Raw genomic sequence first — 21,663 nt, 5'->3', positions numbered from 1 at the left:
ATACACGCAGTGTCTCACCCACAGTAGAGGGTTTTGACTTAAATGCATATTACAGTGCTCTGACTAACTTGTACGCTGTCTCCAAACCACTGCTGAGAGACAGATTCATAGATGACCTTCCCAAAACTTTAGTCTGTATTCTCTCTGGGAGACAGGACTGTGGACTGGAGGCAGAACTAACAAAGGCCGTGTCTCTGGAGTTGGGAAAGCCACTACTGATGTTTGTGTCGTCTCTGAGGTCCCAGACATGCGCTCCACTGAATAGTGATGGCGAGTCAAACGGCTTCCTGAGGGCGTACCTCAGAATGGCGGAATCAACGACAGCAGTGTTAAATGCTTTTCAGCAGACATTTATAAATATACTGTCGAGTCTCCCTCTTTCTGAGAATTTGATAAGTGCTGTGAGCGACCTTGTGGATGCAGCTATGACATATGTCTCCAAGTTCATGGCAACGTTACTCCAAGTACCAATGGACTACATCAAAATAGCTTTACAGTTTGGAATTAGAATACCCTCATTGAATGGAAAAGAGACCTGTGAGGAAGGTAATACATTATTTTTATATAATATATAAAAGTATAAACATTTTAGTAGTGCCATGTCATTTTCTAAACTGCACTGTATAATATACAATATAGAAATGATTTATGCTAATTATGATGTTTTCCCACTTGGTTTGCAGGAGATCTCAAGCAGCTCATTATGTGGTAAGTCATTAGTGAAACTCGCATTAACTCCTTTTCTACGTTAAAGCGACCCTGTGCAGCTTTTGACCACCAGTGGTGCTATTCAGCAATGTTTTTAAGAGGGGTTCCAGGTTGGAAGTATTGTGCATAGGGTGCATACACATTCCTGCTGCTGCTTACCATAGACAATAGGTGCGTTTGACTTTGTGCAGCGCTGACGTAACGTGAGGCATGCTGGACTTAACATAAGGCATGCTGGTGTCTGACTTTGACAGACTCTGACAGGTGCCAGTTGCTTTTCTCTGGCTGCACAAAGTTGAACCCACCTTTTTCCTGAGAGTCGTTGTACTAAGCTCACAGTAAGCTAATGTAGGAAAAATGTGTCCGGTTTGATGGCAGTTTTTTTAACCCACCCCTGCAGTCGCCTGCAGCTCACATTGGACCAGTGGTCGGCAATAGGCGGCCCGCGGGCCGCCAGCAATAATATCTGGCCCGCAGCCAGATTGCTTTGATAGCAGAAAATAAAAAAGAAATAAATTGATAGCGGCTGGTGCTGAAATAGATCTCACTCATGACAGCTACAGTTACTCACACAATCAATTCCTTTTATGTGATTGTGCCTCCAAAATAAAAGCACGAGAAATGTTTGTGCAGCAATGCTATATGACAAGTTTATTGAGAGCTTTTACTTTGAAGAGTTCTGAACGACAATCAAAAGATACTCTGGATTGCTTGACACAACGCTGGGAAGCACACAAACTGCACCACATGCTTTATTGTGAGCATGTGCAAAAGTGTCCTCATTATAATCAATTTGTTTAACAAGGGAGAAAAAATTACCTGCAATAAGTTAGAACCAATCTTACGACCTTCCAATTAGGAGTCCCGTACAGTACCAACTAGCCAAACTTGCACACAAGCAAACAAGGATTTGAAATAATTTGACTTTGTTCTGGCCCGCCATGTAACGGCTTGAAAAAATTTGCTCCGATGCCAGACCGCTGCGTTAGACTATCAGTCAGCGAAAGACATCTCGAGTGCACCTAACGTTACATGACTCACAGTTGGAGAGCTACTGTTTGGATCAGCATGAAACAATTGGTTGAATAATCAGTACAATTAACAAACATGTTAGAAAATATCTGGTTCTTTGATTAAAAAGTCAAAAGCACAAGCCTGTGTTTTGTTTACCCCTGAAAGGAACATTTTGAATTCACTAGTGCACTAATTCCTCTTTCTTCAAAGCAACAGTGGCTATAGTATTTAGAGCCATTCACCGAATTGATGACAAAACATCAGTTCAGAAACGAATTTGAAATAATTAAAACAGGTGGCCACAACGTGAACTTATAATACATCTTCAGCTTGAGTCCCGTATTTCTATGTTGAGTAAGATTAATGATTAAATAATTTCTCGTTTGAAGAAAAAATACAGCTCCACTGATCAACAGTTGGTGGCAGTGACATCAAAGAATCATAGCAACCTGCCAAGTGAAGAAGAAAACTACAAGTTAGCAAACACATACGTGAGTGTTTTGAGTACTCAAAATAAAAAAGACAGCTTTCTCTTAATGTTTTATGAGAAAGGAAATAAATTCAATATGTTTGTTAGACCTCAATGTCGCACACAATGTGTTTTAGTGAGAAACACAGAATGTAAACCTAACTTTTGTGTGTTTACAATAAAACCACACAGGACACCTTTAATTAACATCTCCCTCCATGTCTCAGAGAAGCAAAATGCAGCCGGAGTAGTTCTCAAAAAATCTGGATGCATTTTAGTACATATTGAGGTGTTCTTGAAAGAAGATGTAATATTATGATTAATGATTAAATGCCTGATTTGTTTAGGGGAATAAACCACAATGTGAGCTGGTCCTTCGGTACCTCCATCATTGACATCCTCCTGGATATCTTCCTGGCTCCAGAACAGCCTCTGTGCACATATCCAGGGCCAAACTGCCAGAATCCTCCCAGCATCCCCTTCCAACGCAGCGTCTCAGAGGCAAAAGACTACACTGATGACAACCCCGACATCCCGCTAAAGTGTGACCGTCACAATCTGGCTAGGCTCAATGACACGCTGTGTGCTGACGTCCTCACGGCTTCAAGAGTGGCATCCTCTACATCTGTGCTCACCTTTTGCCAGGCGCTAAGCTCCCTCAGTCCTAACCAGATAGAGCAGGTGTGGAGCAACATGTGTTACGCCATTCAAGTACTGGTGTCTCCACTCCTCAGCAGATCATCTGACTGCAGTTTTGGGGACATACAGCCTTCCCCTGCTGTCACCCCTCACTCTGCACCTGCTCGAGTAGCCAGAGAAGCCTCCAACCTCAAACAGCTCGCCTGTAACTACAGCAGCTGGATAGATAACAAGGTGGTAGATGCTGTCCTCGTGTCACTGTGCAGTGATAATGAACGTCAGGAGTTTGTGAAGCAGGTGTGTAACAATACTTTGTTGATGAGGAAGCTGCTCTCAGATCCAATGAACAGCTGGCTGTATGGATACTGTGCCAACTCCTCTGCAAACACTGGGTACATGGTGAGTCAATTCTGCGTCTATGAGAAGTGGATCGACCAGTTCTCAGTCCCGGTGGACCCCTCCTTGCTGGAGTTCTGTATGAGCCTGGACAGTCCCAGACTGACCACACTCATCTGTGAGAACACCGGATTCTTCATGCTTTTATTCTCCAACCCTGAAAATGGGCGGTTCATGCCTAACTGCACAAACTTGCCCCCTTCACCACCATTCCCTGACATGGATTCTTTAATGTTAGATTCTTGCCGTTACTCAGAGTGGCATGATGCGATGCAGATTACCATCGACATTTTGTCACAGTGCATCCGCTTCGATTACAGCGGTTTTACTAAAGAGGTTTGCACCAACAAAACCTTTCTAAATAGCCTGCTGCTTAATAAAGCAAATGCCTGGCTTGAGAATCACTGCAGCGCTTCTCTTAGCCTCCTACCCCCTGAGCCGACCCAGCCTTCCAACATAGCAGGCTGGTGTGACTACTACACTTGGGGAGAACGGTATGTGGACGATTCAGTGGTCGGCCTCTGTTGGGAGCATGATCAGCTTGCTTTTCAGAAGAATGTCTGCTGCAAAGCGTCGGTGTTTGAGAAGCTTTTACAAAACCCTCAGAACAAATGGCTAACATCAGCCTGCACAGACCTTGAGGAAATAGCGGTGTTACCACAGGTGGGTATTTTACCTGGATGACATTAATCTCTACATCCAATTAATAAAAATGTGTATTCTTATGTTGTATTCACAATCATCTGTAGGTGTGCAAGTACTCTGAGTGGACTCGTCCCATCATCGTGGACATGACTGAGCTAGCTCTCTGCTCTGAGATCGACCCACTTAACTTCACCTCCAAAGTCTGTGCCAATGATACAGTCCTCCAGAACCTGTTGGCCAATCAGGACAACACCTGGTTAATAACACACTGTTCCACCCATTCAAAGCCAGGACTATCTCCTGGTGGAGATGGGGGAAATGGAAAAGGCCTGACTGGATTCAACCCCGCAGAGCTGTGCCAGTACGCCAGCTGGAGCATATCTCTTCCAGATGCAGCAGTCCTGACTTTCTGCTGGGAGCACGACCAGACCAATTTTGTCTCCTCAATCTGCCCTAACGCTGGTCTTCTCTTTTTGCTGTCCCGGGAGCTGTCTAGTGTGTGGGTGGGCCGCATGTGTAATACCTACACCAACTACTCCACTGCCGCCCACAACAACAGCACTGCTGCAGAGCCTAATTTCTGCCTGGCCCGAAACCTGGTGAGGCGGCTCAACTGGACCTGCTCAGCTGACCTCAACACAGCCTGCCAGCCCGGGGCCAGCCAGAATATGGCCATGCAGATGTTGATTCGCTGCTGGGTGGAGAGTCTAAGGTCCAGAATGGAGGATCTGCTGACTCCGCCTGTGGCCACAGTGTTGGATCAGGCAGTCAGCAACATTGTGGTGATCCTATTGGCCCTGGAAGAAGTCCAGAACACCTCGCTGCATGTCACTGAGAACATACGACTGAGTGTGTTAACATCTGTAGTTCACTATCTCGAGAGGGAAAACAACTTTGACAAAAAGAGAGTCTTACTGCAGTGCTTTGGGGTAGGTAGTTTGATTATGCAGTAATTGTATGAAAAGAAGTATTCACATCCTTTAATCTCACTAAAAGTTAAAGCGCTGCATTGAAAATGTCACTGAAGTATTATTAGCAAAAACAAGGGGCAGCTAATTTAAAATACTTAATAATACTGTTAGGTAGTTTAACAGTGCATTATAGTGTGTTTGTTTTGTATATTAATTTTTGAAGTAAACATTAACTATGTGTAGCCAACAAATAAATATAGTGGAGAAAAAGTACATAATTTTCCTCTTTAAGAATTATAATGTAGCATGAAATGGAAATATTCAAGTAAAGTACAAGTACTTCAAACTTTTACTTGAGTACTGCAGTTGAGTAAATGTACCTTGATACATTCCACCACTGCTTGTTACATTTTAATTATTATGCTGTATGAATTAACAGGAATCTCTTGGTCCAAAAGGACTAAGACAGTATAATTTAGCACTTTCTTGGAACTGTATTCTGTAGGTTAATCAGGGCATAGTCTTTTCTTCATATAGGCTCACTCAGTTTCTGTGTACAACAGATCATTGACTATACAGTTTATCTAATTATTCCTCTGCATCAGTTATTATTAGCCTCACTGTATAGCTGCTGACCTCCAGTGTACAGCCAGCTGAAAGCTGGTGTACGGTTACACTCCTGTTATCACCTGAGTGAAATCTCTGCTGGCTCACAATTACAATAATGCATCAAAGCAGACTCCCAGATTATGTGTTTCCAATAATCCCTATGTTAGTAGTGTCACAACCCTGTGTATATGTGTGTGTTTCCCTTCTGTAGAGAGTCTTAACCAGCTTGATGCAGACAGCAAGAGATGGGACCAGTGATGAATTCTTCGTCATTAAGGTGATTTATGCCACACCTTAAATATTAATGTAAGCTTTGTTCCAGACTGAAATATCTCAGCAACTGTTGGATGTATTTTCATGAAATTTTGTACAGACATTCATGATCCGCAGAGGATGAATCCTAATGACAATGCTGATCCTTTGGCTATTCCTCCAGTGCCAGCTGTAGACCAAAGTTGTCACTTATCCTGTGAAATATTTCACCATCTACAAGATGTATCGGTTCAACATTTGGAAAGACATTCATGGTCCCCTGAAAATGTTTCCCACTAATTTTGGTGATCCCCCGAAATTTTTCTCTGGCCCCACCATGAGGTTGACATTTGAGGTTTTGAGTGTCATTTCTCAGCAGCTTTTGGATGGATTGCCATGAAATTTAGTACACTCGTTCATGCCCCCTCTTGCATCATTTATGTCTTTATTGTCTGTTTTTCCTGTTTAGTTGGACTCATTTCCTCATGTGTTTATGTGTCCAGGAGTATTTCACTATACCACTGAGCAACCTGGATTCAGTGCTCAGTGCAGCTCACATTACCACCGTCAGGATGATACTTCAGTACTTTAGCAGAAACAAGGATAAGCTGCAGGTGAAAAGGAAACGATTACACATCCATGTGAAATCTGCAACATTTAGACATCAAACAACATTAAACATTTTATTTTTTTCCTGTTTCTTCCTGGTATTCTTAGCTCCCTGTTTCACCCCTATAACGTCTGTTTAGTCTTAGTTGATTACACAGTACATGGTATCACATTCTTGCTGACACAGAATTGGTGTTTGCTTCTGTTTGCCAGTTGCCCTATAAGTACCTGTCCTCCATGGTGTCAGTGCTGTTCCAGACCCACCTGGTAAAAGATGGTAGTCTCTTCCCTGAGCTGGCTCCCCTGCTGGCTGCAGCCAGCCCAGCTGACATCCAAGCTTTGCCCTCACTGCAGAACAACATCAATGTGTAAGTGATGGTGTCAGCTAGTCATTTCAAATAATAATTCATATTTAGCATGATGTTATTAGCAGAGGAACATGTTTTTCTGGACATTTGTTGTTTTTCTGTTGCTGGAGTTTTAGTCTCCAAGATTGGCTCCCCTCTCCATGCATGTTGCCAGTAGGTGAAGTTGTGCTAGAATCCCCAACAAATCACTTGTCAAATAGAGTACTTTATTAAACCAAGCAAGAAATCTTGTAATTAAGAAAACGTGTTTAGATGTGCTATCGAACCTCAGGCAGGTCAGTCACTAGTGTAAACCTCTAGACTAAACCTGTTCCTTAGTTCCCGGTAACATGTCTCTGCATTTTTAAATAGACACTTCTGGTAGGATGAATGCACAATGTCACCTTTCTAAGGTCACATCCACAATCTTATAAATAAGGCAACTTGGGATGAAATTGAATGGAAATGTTCACATTCTGAAGGTTCAGCCAGATGCCTGTGAAAGGCTTAGACTCTCTCAGCAGCAGAAGAGATCCTACTTACTATTATTTATGTGTCAAACAAAGAGTTTTTCTCTGTTAAAAATGCTAAGAGTGTGTAGTGAACAATTTGATTTGTTTCAATTGTGCACAATCATGCAATCTCACTTTTCTACATCCATTGTGCTTATATCCAAACACAGCACTGGTGTCAGGCTTCTGCGAGAAGTGATGTGTCATTGTGCACAGAGGTGCCAGGAACATGCATTATACATAGAAAGTAAAGGAAACTACTTCACTGACTAGATTTCAATCTTGAAAGGGCTTATAATGTGTCTGTAGGTCTCTGCTGTTGATTCAACAAGAATGTGTCATGTAATGTAGAACTTAACAGCATGAAAGTGTATTTCAGATTGACTCAGGTATGACTTGGGTATGTAACTACAGCTGTCTGGAAAGCAGTGCAGATACACCCCCATCGTAGTTCTGTGGCAGTCATTAATATATGCTTATTACAGAGTACAATTCAAGTCAAACTTAATATTATCTTATGGAAAACAAACAGAACAAAACACACATCAAAGTATCACAGTCATAATAGACAGACATAAACATCACTACAACCTGTACCCAGGTGAGCAAGTGAGATTACAATGACATCTAAGATTGGAAATCGTTCAAGTGTGCAAATCAATGTTCTTGAAATGCTACGTAAACACTGAACTTTTGGTTTCTTTTTACAGTAGACATTAATGAGTCTATTGTTAAATGATACCACTAATGAAATCTATATGGTGAATATGTAGCTGGAGCCAGCATGCAATTAGCTTAGCTTAGCATTAAGACTGGAAATAGCGGAAAACAGTTAGCCAGGCTCTACTTATACTTAAGCTTTCATATAGATTAAACAAAATAGATATAACATGTTTATTGGACTTTGGAGATGCTGTTAGGCAGACTTTGTAACCTTTGGACAGAGTCATGCTTACTGTTTCCCCTGCAGTCTTTATGCTAAGCAAAGCTTATTGCTTTCTGGCTGTAGATTCCCACTTAACGAAGAGACTCTTCTCACTGAACTCTCAGCAAGAAAGCAAATAATAAGCATATTTCCCTAAATGTTAAACAATTCCTTATTTAAATGGTACGTTTTCCACCACCTTCCACTATGTTTAAATTGCTTAAATGCAATATTTAAAAACAAGCCACGTAAAATATTCAGTAAAACTGTTACAAAGCAGCAGTTGCCGTATATCACACACGATTAAACAAAACTTCATTTATAAAACAAAATTTCTTCAAGGAGGGAGACCATTAACAGCCACTTGGGGTTCATGACTCTGGACCAGCGGCTGGCATTTGGCTTGTGGTACAGCAAAGTTATGCCACCCTCCAACATCACCAGAGGTCAACAATCACTCATCAGGGACACTGGAAACCTGATCGCCTACCTGCCCTTCCACAACTTTCAGCACCTCTCTCCTACTCAGGTAACAACCTTCTGAGCTCTGACACCTGACTGTGAAACCAGAGAAGCCAGGACTCAGTTCGCTTAGCCCCAGGGCATAGCAGAGCTCGTCATGACATACTGATCAAAAGAAAGCACAGACCACCTCTTCTTCTTTTTCTGTCACCACCAATGTGTGTCATATACTTATAGATAATGTTCAAGTAAAGGCAGGAAGACATGAATTAAGAATGATCTAAAGGTAAAGGGGTTACTGACCTTTCAGGAATCAACTGAATTTAAAAGGTTTTAAAGGAATAGTTTTCTTCGCTTTCTTAGCCATAGTAGATGAGAAAACATATACCACTCTCATGTCTGTCTGGAAAATATGATAATGGTAATGAAGCTATGTTAGTGCCAAACCCCAGTTTTTACACTTTTGTTTTTTTACCGTTAAGAAATACAATATATAACACCTTAACTATTGAACTTTAGAGGTGCTCATAGACAGATTTTGCTACCTTACAAGCCAGACTAGCTGTTTCCCCCTGTTTCCAATCTTTGCACTAAGCTAAGCAAACCAAACCAAACCAGCTAGCTTAATATTTTACATTCAGATATGAGAGTGTATAACAATGTAATTATTTAGTTTTCTGCTGTGTTGTTGCCACATTCAATTAATAAACACTTTGTTGAACGTTTTGAAAATGTTTTAATGTCGAATATTCAGACAAAAAAGCTACTACTTAATTTCTGTCTATATGTTTATCCACAGCTGTTGAATGGGTTGGATGTGTTGCAGAGAAACACCCTCACTTCTCTAAAGCAGGAATTCATCGCTTACAGCCTAGTCGGCACCTACAGGAACCTGACAGCTCAGGATTTTATCAGGTTGGGAATGACTGAATCTGTCCACGTAAACTGTTTTACATTACACATTATTAACTACATTATTAACTATCACTTCATTAGGCTGTTTAACCTCAGATAAAACCTGGAAAAACACATGTAGTTTGATGGTTTGATAGATTTTGCAGGATTTTTTCAGGTACATTTTTATCATTGTTAGTATATAAGATCGTTTGTATGTTGCTTCCATATCCTTCATTTGAATAAAGTGACACCTACTTTTTAACCTTGTACCACTTACGATCTGCCTGCTGGACTGTAGCACAGGGTTGAAACCTCAGGGACTGCTATTAAGTTACATGAAAATTAACATATAATACATACTATTTATATTGATAAATTAATGATTTTACAAAACAAACTGCATACAACTGAAACCTTAAAAAGATGGGCAGTAGTGTTAAAGGGTCAGTGGTAAAATAGATTTTCTTAAAGGGTAAATTACCTTAAGGGAAATTAAGTAGCTAATGATTTTGTTTCAGTAGGGAAATAATTCCAAACAAAAAACATAATATATAAAAAAAAGTCAGACAGTAAATTTTCTTTAAATTGAAACAAATAGATATTTAGTCCAGGAGTCTTTTGCTTGTGTGGACTTAACAATAAGACATATTACAGATAAATCATGGTCATTTATGCTATGGGGAATACAGTTATTGAATCTTAATGCCGGACCTCTACAGACGTGACCCCATAAATGCTAGGCAGACTGAATGATGAACTTTATTTAGTGATTTCTTTTGCAAAATATATTTTTAACTTTTTGAAATGAAACCTCTCATCTGCTTCCTGGTGGGTGTTATTAAAATAGTGTTTGTCATTTTAGGCTTGGTAAAATCTCATGCCTGGCAGACCCAGAGGACCTTTTTTTGTACAAAGGCACGGAGGCCTTCAGTGTCATCCGGGACATTATTATAAACTGCACACGGGAGGGAGTCAGTCTGCCCAGCTATCTGGTAAGAAAACAGAAAAGTTAATATGTGGTTTCTTTATTGTTTTTCATATGTGTTTTTTTTGTTTAACAGTTTGATTGGTGGAGTGTTTATAATAGATGTGCTTTCTCTCTGTCTCTTGTTCTGAACTGTATGTCCAGATTTCCAGTTTGTTACTGAACAGTACAGAATTCAAGGTCCCTTCCTCGCTCAGTTCTGATCGACTGGCAGACCTCTCCCACTTCCTGCCCTTGCTGGGTGTGCCTTTCCTGCAGGGTCTCACACCGTCGCAGCTCCTCGCTGCCTTCCCTGCTCTCAACTCAGTTTCATTCAGCCCTGCACAGGTAGAGGAGCGTACTCAACCTGTAATGTACAGTGAAGATATAGGGTGCATCCTCTATAACTCGATTTCTGTTGCCATTTAACTTCTTTTGTGCAAAATAAATGTCAGGTTTCAGTGAGTGGTGGTCAGGTTAGTCCCTTTCACTGCACCAGCCCCTATTTGTAATACATGATTGAGTTTCCTGGCAGCTGGTGGGGCTTGTAGGCTTAAGGAACAGATGACAGGCGGTCAATCTTCAGCACCCTGACCCCTGAGGTGAGATGGTTCCTGAGGCAAAGAACTGAGCTTTACTTCAGCCTTCAGCCATCAACTGAACTGAAGCCTTTGACTTTTACATCAGCCTCGCAGCTGTTGTCTCGCTTTGATATGTCACAAGGAGTCTTGAGGGGACTGATCTCTTCAAACCTACAGATAGTTTGGTAGGTCCATCATGACAAAGATGTTGTGTGAACAAGCTCTGTTCAAGCCCATCAGAACTTTATTTTATATTCTAGTAAATGGTGAAGTAATTGTGAAGACAGCATCTTGGATTTGAATGTTTCACCCAGTATAAATATTATACAGCGCTGTAGGAAGTAGGTACACAATATGTGACACACCAGTCAATTAAAAGTTAAAAAAATACCACTTTATAATCCATTTGCTGTCATTCTGTATGTTTTTCAGGCTTCCATAATTGTAGGAAAGCTGTCTTCAAGTAACACCGTGAGTTATTTTGTAAACACATAACACACATGTGAATTTAGTAGAGAGATGTTCTCTGGATTTTTGCGTCCCGACCCTCACACCTTCCTCCCCTCTGCCTAGTTGACTGCTCCAGGCCAGCTGCAGGAGCTCGGCTCCCTCATTGTGGGAGTGAAGACGGAGAACTTGTTGACCCTCACCTCTGACATACTGCTGTCATCCCTGCCTGCCATGGCCCAACACACACCAGGCCTCAGCCCACTACAAGCCAATGCTGTCTCCACTAAACTATGGGTAGAACACACACACATGCTAACAGCAGGGAGACGATATGCAGTACTGTGCAAACGTTTTAGGTGTAGTAAAAATGCAAAAAATATACATGTTAATAGATTACATTTATCAATTAATAAAATTTAAGGTGTATTCAATTTGGCTTTGTTACTGAGTCAAAGAAAGAAATTGAAGATAATTGGAACAATAAATGTATAATAAATGCAGATACATTATAATAATATTAAGAACACTTTTTACTGTTGGTATTGGGTACTGTATATAATGCACTATAAAGAATAAAGATTTTGACTTTATCTTGGTAGAATAAATTTTTGATCACTAAGCTTTCAAAGACTTTCAGAGTTTTTTTGAGTTTTTTTGAGCTGCAACACTCTTCCTTGTGGTATCTTTCCTGACCAGGGCTTCCCAGAAGTGGTAGGTTGGCTGGATAATGTTGCGGCTTTGCTCAATTGCACATCCCTGCTCAGCGTCCTGCCCAGAACTCGTCAGCTTGTGAACAACATCACCACTGCATCCACAAAACCCTGGAACACGCAGCAGGTATCGCACAGCCCATCTTGCATCAGCACACTTTGTAGAAGCCATTATATTCAAACCTTTTTCCTCTGGACCTCTTAAAAAATGTGGAGACCCCAACACAGGGTGCATATGCTGAGTGATCAACAGTTAAGCCAAAGAGTCATTTTGACGTTGTGTTTGATCAAATGCTATAGAAGGTTAAAGAGCTAAAAGGTATTTACTATTTAACAAGGAAAAAAATAAATAGTTTGAGTAAATTTCAAAAATATACGTCCTGTAAAAATGCCAAATGAATGTGTGTCAAATTGAACAGTTGCATAGCATTAATGGTCAAATATTGAAATTGTATTAATGTAAGCAAAACAAGACACAAAAACAGAGACTAAATTAAAATGAAATTCATACAAATGTTTCCAGTGGCAGAATAGGCCATCGAGTCTTTAGTCCGTTCACAAACACTTGCCTACAGTATTTCAATATCTGAAATCCTCTTGACCAGTGACTTTTACTTTGTGTTATGATCTCTTTGTGCTTCCTCTAATTAAATATGCTTCCTCTATTTGTCATTAGAGGGTGTGTATGCCGGTATCTTGATTACTTGCTAAATTATTAAGAGGAGAAGCAAAAGCAAAGACGTCATCATCACTGACACTGTGAATGGACTTGCTGGTGAATGCAAACAACACAGAACAATCATCGTATCAGATTGCCCTTTTCTCTGATCATGAAAACCAGGAGAGAAAGCAGACTAGAACCTGCATAAACCAGCATTTTACTACCACATAAAACAACTTCATTTTCATCGTTTTCTTCCTCAGGCTAAAGCAATTTTTGAAGAGGTGCTTCATATTAAACCAAACCTAATCAAGTTAGATTTTCTGTAAGTATAATTAACTTCTGTGATAAATGTGTATACACTTTCAGTGCTCACTCCTTGTCTCCTTGTCTCCTAAATGTTTGAATACTATTGGCAGCAGATGCTCAAATGTTCTCACTCTCTTTTTAATTGTGTTGGTTGGTTCTTTGTAGCTGTATTTTACAGCTTTACAGTATATGTAACAGTCATGTGTATCTCTTGACACTCGCCTCTTTATGCAATCAGGAGTCTGGGAACAGTGGGTCAAGGTGTGAGCTGCAAGGTCTTACAGGAACGTTTTCGGGCTGATTCCTCACCTTCCTCTGTGAGAAAAATCCTGGCCTTCCTCAGGCAGCAGCCCGGTCCTCTTCACACCTCACTGGTAAGCTTAACCTGTTCGATTGATGCCATTCTTCTATATATTTGCATGTGGTGTCCTTATTTCTATATGACCTTTTGTCATGTGTCTTTGTTCTTCTGGACAGAAAAGGTGTGTGATCGAGGAGCTGTATCGGTTTGAGTTCTTCTCTGAATTGCTTAAAGATCTCGGAGCTGAGATTGCCCTGTCCCTGCCGTAAGTCAGAAGTTGGCATTAATCACTTCACTATTTACTATGTGTTTTCCCATATTTAAAATGATGTGGATATGAATTGTATGTCAGAAACCGTCAGTGAAAAATCACTGCATGTACTTTTTTTGCATGAAAGATATGAGAAACGTGTGTACATACCATGTTTGATATTAAAAAAGAAAGAGTACCGCCCAGAAATAGTTGAGTGGTAACATCCACTCTGGAGCGACATATTCCCAGAGGTAGAAGAAGTACTCAGACTACTTCATTACTGCATGCTGCATAGCTTGTGAATTTCCCCTTGGGGATCAATACAATTTTATCTTAATCTGTAATATTACTTTGTAATTTGTAATTCTGAATCTGCAAAGTAGCTAGTAAATAAAGTTATCAAATAAATGTAGATGATGTAAATGTAAAGGGCACAATATTTGTCTCTGAAATGTAGAGAGTAGAAGAGTAGTAGTATATAGTAGCAGTAAATGTAAATACTTCCAAATTGTAGTACTTGAGTAAATGTACTTAGTACTTAATTTTCACCACTGCATAGTCCTTTATTGACCCAGAAAAATGAAAGTGAAAGAAAGATGTTCTCTCCTTTTGAAAATAAATATGTAATAGTCAGATGTGGCTAACATTCATTAACTCATTGTCCAGTTCATGACTTGACCAAACATATTCATAAGAGGTTTTAACACCAGTTTCTGAATAATGATTTAAACACACATTGACTATATAATTTAAAGTATTCATTATTTTTTCCCTGTGTGTTTGTGTGGGTGCTTGCAGGGTGAGCACCATCAAGGCGTTTCCCCCTGCTTTGATGGACACTCTAAGGAAGATTATTATTCAGGACCCTCATCACTTTCTCTTGCTGTCTAGAACAAAACAGGAGCTGCTGGTGGACAAAATTGTGCAGAGGATGGTCAGTTAGAGCCATAGTGTGCTGCCATACAAAAGTTAGAGGGCAAAGAAACTAGATGAAGATGGAAAGCCAAGCTTTTGAGTTTAAAAACAGAAAATTTTGTTCAGCAGTGCAGAGTTTTAGTTGTTTGTTGTTTGTCATATTTGCTGTGTGTTCAGTTTTTTGTGGACTGTTTTTTCTGCAGGGCATGTACACAGGGGTGTTCACTGAAGAGGAGTTTCGTTCACTGGGCATTATGGCGTCGTTTGTGGTGGATGAGGTTTTCATCCAGCTGGACCGCAGCTTCTTTATTGAAAATCTGGATTTCCTCAGGGGCCTCTGCTATAGCAGAAGCAAGATGGACATTGTGGCTCGTATCCTGCAAGAACCTTCAGCCTTCGGGTAATGTTATCACCTTCAAAAGGGGCGGTTTTAATGCTTTATTGAACAATTAACAAACAATATTTATAGTATAGTAGGCAGTATAGTAGGCAGTATAACCGTGACATTACATATCCTTGGCATGTGTCTTATTAGTAAAAGGAAAACAATAAATATTCAATCAGAATACAAATATCTAACAAGAAAATTTTAATTGAATAGATAAATAAAAAGAAGTAATACAAAATGTTAAGGCTAAAGTTAAAACAACATGAAAACATTCCTGTAATTTCACACATACAGTTGTTCATTCGCAGCTTTTACATTTGTACACCCTGAATTTGTAAAAAAAACAAACATTAAAAGTGGGTGGGTTATTTTGTGAATTTGTATTTATATATACTATATTATTATATATCTGATCAGCACATTTCTCATCATGGCAAACAAGTACATATAAAAAATAAGCCTCAAAATGATGTGCATTTTAGAGTTTATCCAGTTTGTAGGATTTCCTCAACCTATAGGCTGAGACTTGTAAGTTTAGAGACAAGAGGGAAAACGTGAAAATTATGTAGAAGTGGTTTCATCTAACAAAGGCTCTTTGCATACCAGCTATTCACACGGCAGGAAACTGTGGAAAGATGATAAAGTGTTCTTATGTTTCCTCACAGCCCAGTCAAGAACTGGAACCAGACAACACTCAGTCAGGTGGACTGGTTTCTCTTCTTCCTGCCTGACGACAAACTGCAGGAGATTTCCCTGGTGAGTTTAACTGTGATTTAATTCATTTGGTATTACATCTTATTTGCTCCTGAGACTGAACAGATTGAGGAAAGTTTAAAGCTCGTTCCTGCAACAGATTCATTTGATGTCCAGAAATCTATAGAGAGTCGTTGGGATTGTTACTTGATCCCATGGCAGGTTAGGCCAACAAAGGCTGTAAATAAATCCCTCAGGTGTCAGATCTCCTGTTGGTGTCAGGATCAGGTGGTAAAATTCCTGTTTTCTGTAAACCACCAGTGTGTGTCTTGTGTCTCTACATGTGCATGATGTGTGCTGCTGTTTGTGTTCCCACAGGCGCTGATGACTGTGGGGCGTATAGAAAAGCTGTTCATGAGCTGGCGTCGGTGGGAACGTGGGGATGTGGGGATGCACTGTTCAGACGAGTACGAGAGGAGGAGGTTTTCTGAAAAGCAGCAGTTTGTTCTTCAGTTCTTCTTGGGCTTCCTCAAAATAAATCCTGGGTCACGTGAGCATCACTTTAGTTCCTAAACTCTCTGACATAACTCTAAATGTACTATCTAATGAAATAGTTTTACATTTGGGGGAATACACCTATCCTGCTCTCCTTGTGTGTGTGCTACACAATTTAGCAGTAGCCTAACTCCACTTGAAATAATGCGCAAGTCAGGATCTAGCGTCCAATCTCCTTTTAATTACTACACATTTCTTCATGGAGTAAACTGAAATACAAATGAAATAGCTACAATTAACTTAGCATCATTAGCACCATATGAACGCACTCCAACACACACCCATTAGCATTAACATACAACAACCAAAATCTTCATCTATAGCAAAATTAGCTCAAAACTACATAAAGTGTCCATACTACAATAAAATTAAGGGCAGAACAACACCATATGTCAGCTTCTACAACCAAGGCAGTTATATGAGAGCCTTTAACATAAAATTTTTTTTGGTTGTAATTAAAGTACAGGAAATTAACAGAAAAAGTAAAACAAATATATGTTTTACTTATTACAGAAGTTGTTGATGGTATTGCATATATTCATGTCAACACCATCTCCTGATCAGATATTTGTGTCTATGTCCTTTGCCAGCGACTCCTATGGTTCCTACCTGTGAGATTCTGCATACAACAGCTCCGTCCGCCTGGACCTCTAACAGTCTGACAAGCATGTCTTCATCGGCCTTCTCAAACTGTCTGGAGCTGATAGGTCATGACCCATTCCTTGTGTCCTACCAACGCAGCCAGGTGCTCAGAAAAGTCAAACAGGTGAGATTCATTTTGTAATCTTCTTAGCAATGTCTCAGATGTGTTTAATTCAAGGCTGTACAGGGTAGTTTTCCCCACTCAGCCCAGGACTTAATTCTGTGTCTGCTCTGTCTCGTGGGTCCCTCTGATGTGTGTGCATGCAGATATATGGCCCCGTCTCATCCTTCTCCCAGTCTGTGATCTCTCAGCTGGGTGGAATAGCGATAGAGCTGTCACTAGAGGAGCTGAGCAGCCTCAGACTGACTGAGAGAAGTAGCATCGCAGCTATGGGTTCTGTCAGTGCATGGAACAGCAGACAGGTAGGTGCCCACACCAACTACTTTGACTTTTTAAAAAAAAACATTATTTCTTTTACCCTATAAAAAATATTATGCTTTAAAAATGACCACTGATAATTCTTCAGTCTGATTAACAGACAGATGTCAATTAATTTCCAGTAGTCGGACAGCACAGCTGGATACCTCTGATGCAGGTGTTTGTTGGCCAATCTAAATGAACGCACCAGTATTAAACTCTAGGCTTATAGCTGATTTTAAACATGTTTGATATAAACAAAAATCATATAAGAAAACTAGACAACTCCACGCTACAGCCTTCCACTAAGTTTCATGAAAATCGGGACAGTTGTGTTTCTGTAATCCTGCTGACAGACAAACAAACATACGGCACCAAAACATAACATCCTTGGTGGAGGTAACAAATCACTGATGCTTTTAATTTGATTAAATATGGCAGTTTTTCAGAAAGTGGCCATGATATAAGTGGGATTATAATACCCAACAGAAAAGAACCACCTCATGCAAAGAAAAGGTTGGATGCAAACCTCTCTTTCTAATTATTTACATCAAAGAGTAGACTAAGTATTAGAAACACCTTTAACTATAACCCAATACAATTCAACAGGACAACAAAGCAAAGCATTCAAAATGACCATAAAGTTGAGTCAACTCCTCACTAAAAACACAAATTCACTATAACCTTCAGGGAAGTGGGACTTTTTGCAGGCCTGCTGTATCAGACTGCATTAGTTTTAGCTACAGTAATAAACTAAGTGTGTGTTCAAAGAGCATGACTGGATCATAATTCTTATTTTCATCCCAGATGGCTGCACTGTTTACCACTGTACTAAACTCCACCAAGCAGAGTCCAAGCCAGCTCGACTCCAGCACACTGGTGGCAATGGGACACTTTGTGTGCGGAGCTAAAACCACAGAGATGAATTCCTTTAATGCTGTAGAGTTCGGGTGAGCAGATAAAAACACATTTACAATTGTTACAGCCTTCTTTTTGAGCCCTGATGTTTGACACTTGAATGATTCTGCTGCCGACATTATTCAGCCATAGTAATATCCCCACCCTCCTACTTTTCTTGTGTTATGTCTCTCCCTGGTGGCTGCAGTAAGGCGGTGCTCTGGCTGGGTCGGCTGAGGCTGTCCTGCTCAGAGGAGCAGCTGCTGGCTCTGGTTAAACTGCTGACCAACGGCCTTGCCTTTGGACCCATAAGTTCATGGGGAACTGATGTCTTCATTGAGATTGGAGTTCTGGCAGGTATTGTGTATTCACTTAGCAATGTTCATACCTATATTCACCAATAAATGTTAGAGTGTCAGTTCTCAGTAGAGTCAACTGGACATCTGGCTCAATATCTGTCTGGTACAAATATCTTATTTGTGTTGCTCAGTCAAATGCTATGTGGTCCCCTAATTTAAAGCCACCTTGTTTTTTATTATTTGTTTTCATGATATCTTCTAAATGTATTCTTTCATTCTTATTGCTGGATTGCAGTTTTTTTTATTTACTTAGGCGATATATTAAGTTTCTTCACTTTCCTTGATACATTTTACACTTTTTACAGCTGGTCTCCCAGACATTGCTATGTCTGCTTTGGTGAAAGAGCAAATCGAAGGAATCACACCTCTGGCTATCTCAATGATACCACCTGATAAATTTGCTGTAAGTGGACATCCCATTAAAACAATTTCACATTTTTCAGAGGCTCATATCATGTGGATTTTAGAGCTAATTATTACATTATTTCACAGAAGTCCAAACTATCTTAATCGGTGCTCATGTCATTGCATTCACCTTGACAGCTCTTTATCTTGTCTTACCTCTGCTCTTCGCTCTGTCTGTTGTGTAACATCCTTAAGGTGGTGTTTGACCAGAGACAGATCAGCATGTTCTCCTATGAGCAGGCCGCAGCAATAACTGAGGTGCAGGTCTCTGCTCTGTCAGAAGTTCAGAGGACAGCTCTGGCTATGGTGCTCACACCGTGGGAGAACAAGCCTGTAGACTTCAAAGGTGAACCACTGAAATCTTTGAAACTCTTATTGTCTACTGATAATTGTAAAGAGGATCATTTTCATAAGCTTACTTTTTCTTGTTCAGTTTCAGAGCTCTAACCAAAGTTGTGTCCCAGTTCCACACTAATACTACACTGTAGTATGTTACATACTGATATTCATTACATAGTGGATTTGAAGTTAGCACTCCAACTATGCCTTTAGAACACTGTAAATAAACTTTTACTAAGAAACTTTTTTTTACCAAGAAACACCAAGTTTGACCAAGTTTTTTAAAAAAAGTAACACTTTTGTTTATCTTTTTTGCTTTCTTGTCTGAGATCATCCTGGAGCTTTCTCACCATCATCAGCATTTGTTTCATTTTATTCCAGCTTTAAGTAGCTCTTCTACTGTAGGCTATGTCGATTGTGCATCAGTGGCTTGGTGAAGTCTTTCTGTTGATTTCTGCACTTTATTCTAGGTGTACTACTAGCAGTTACCAGAAGTCAGATATTATCAAATCCCACACAAAGGGACCTTCATTTTTATTTAATTGTGAATGCATTGTATACAACAAACCCTGGTTAGAGTAGTATGTAGTGTGGAATTGGGACACATTACAGGACTCAAATGGGGCATTTATATATGTTTTAATGTTCTCACAATTGTATATATATCCGTTTGACAGACTTGAATGAATGAATCCTACATAAAAAATAAACAGAAACAGGTTCACTGAGAGTTCTTCTGTTTATTTGCATTGTTGTCATAATTGCTCTGAAAGAGAAATGTACCACTAACAGAAGAATATCACAACTGAACAACTTGAGAAAGTGTAATGGATGCTCTTAAATGTGTTTTACAGTGTTTTTGTAATTATATACAATGATGGATAACCCACAGGGATCGTGTTTTGCATGGCTCTAGTTGTTTTGCTTTGTTTTCACTGTGTTCCTATAGGGAGGTCACTGGGGCTGGCACTGAGCCACAGTCCTCTATGTCTCATGCTGGGACTGCTGATGCTGCTGATCCTCCTGCCCTGCCCTGACCTGATCTGCCCCGGCACATGACCCCACTCACCTCTGCTGGATCAGGAGACACCTTCTCACCCACATACCCAAGATTATCTCATTTATTCGTGCAATACTTCACCTCTTTGAAATAAGCAGCACGTATTTCAATATACTGTGTTTTATTAGATTGTAATTTATTTTGTGAAACTATCACTTTGACATATCAACATTCAGCACTGATGGAACCAAATTAATAGTTTAATTTTAAAAAAGCAGAGGGGGGAAAAAAAAAACACATTTTCACAGTATAAACTGTTTATCCACCAAGTCTAACCAACACCAACATAATAATTATCATTATTGTTGGTATTGGTGGTAATTTTTTTCATAAACCTATATGAACCCCTCCTGTCTCAATGTGTCCTTCTCAGGGATGTGACGCCATACCCGGAAAAGTGGCCCAAACATTTAAAAGATTTAAATATAGTTATTATACAGTTATTACGAGCAAATACGTTCTGTTTCAAACCTAAACATTTATATATTTTTGTGAAATTATATATATAATATTTTTGTCAGAGTAAGAGCTGTAATGTTTGCTACATTTATATATCTATTGTGAGTTATTTTGATTAGATAACAGGTACATAAAGCTCAGTAAGACCTGATTGTATTATTATTGATCAACTTCATTCTGTTTGTGCTGTGAGTTTTGTATTGTTGTGCACACACTCTGATGTGATGATATAGTCCTAAATTATTAAATTGAACCAGTCTGCCTCTTATTGACTCTTTTTTTTATTTAGCACAGTGGAATTGTTCAAAATGACATTCTCACATCTGCAGCAAAAGTTTGTGTTAAGTATAATGTTTATATATATATGTAGACATACAGCTCCCAACAAGAAGAAGAAGACATAGAAGAAAATAAAAATATAGTGGACTATATTAATTAAAGTCATTAACAAACTATGTGTATATATATTTATTTTGCCAAGTTTTGTAAGGTAACATAATGAAATAGTCAACATGAGATCGTAAGTCAAGGTTCTGACTTTTTAAGTAAAAATTACAATTTTGACTTACTATAACGATTTGACTTGACTCCTATTTTTGTCATAAGATTGTAAAAGAGGATTTTACTGCTGTAGTTGGTTGAGGTGGAGCTAATTTTGAACTACATTGTGTATGACCGCAACTAATGATTATTTTCATTATGGATAAATCTGCTGATCATTTTCTCCATTAATCATTTGATTTACTGCTTTGTAGAAATTCGGGAAAACAGTGAATGTTGTCCAGAGCCCAAAGTGATGCCTTCGCAGTGCTTTTTTTGTCCAATAAATAGTACAAAATTCAAAATAATGTAAGTTTAATTGGAAGGAAAGGCAGCAAATACTCACATGTGAAGCTGGAACCACAATGT

General features: G+C 39.5%; 1 protein-coding gene across 1 annotated transcript; it reads left to right on the top strand.

Moving 5' to 3' along the window:
* Positions 1 to 2,521: 2,521 nt before the first annotated feature.
* strc1 (stereocilin 1) lies at positions 2,522 to 21,022 on the top strand. The gene is made up of 26 exons (XM_038701976.1): positions 2,522 to 3,889; positions 3,976 to 4,800; positions 5,603 to 5,668; positions 6,147 to 6,257; positions 6,466 to 6,620; positions 8,379 to 8,565; positions 9,298 to 9,413; positions 10,258 to 10,387; positions 10,525 to 10,707; positions 11,373 to 11,411; positions 11,514 to 11,684; positions 12,087 to 12,227; positions 13,025 to 13,086; positions 13,309 to 13,444; positions 13,548 to 13,636; positions 14,423 to 14,558; positions 14,743 to 14,939; positions 15,593 to 15,683; positions 15,999 to 16,170; positions 16,766 to 16,941; positions 17,085 to 17,240; positions 18,043 to 18,185; positions 18,341 to 18,489; positions 18,797 to 18,894; positions 19,092 to 19,242; positions 20,185 to 21,022. Exons 1-26 carry the CDS (start codon positions 2,522 to 2,524, stop codon positions 20,292 to 20,294), a joined length of 5,358 nt encoding a protein of 1,785 aa, XP_038557904.1. The 3' UTR covers positions 20,295 to 21,022.
* The last annotated feature ends 641 nt before the right edge of the window (positions 21,023 to 21,663 follow it).

The sequence above is a fragment of the Micropterus salmoides genome, unplaced genomic scaffold (assembly GCF_014851395.1).
Source record: "Micropterus salmoides isolate LMB-PRFRI ecotype aquatic unplaced genomic scaffold, ASM1485139v1 Ms_hic_scaffold_6, whole genome shotgun sequence".
NCBI classification, from domain to species: Eukaryota; Metazoa; Chordata; class Actinopteri; order Centrarchiformes; family Centrarchidae; genus Micropterus; species Micropterus salmoides.
The sequence above is the reverse complement of the archived record's forward strand: the minus strand, read 5'-3'. Positions and strand labels throughout refer to the sequence as shown.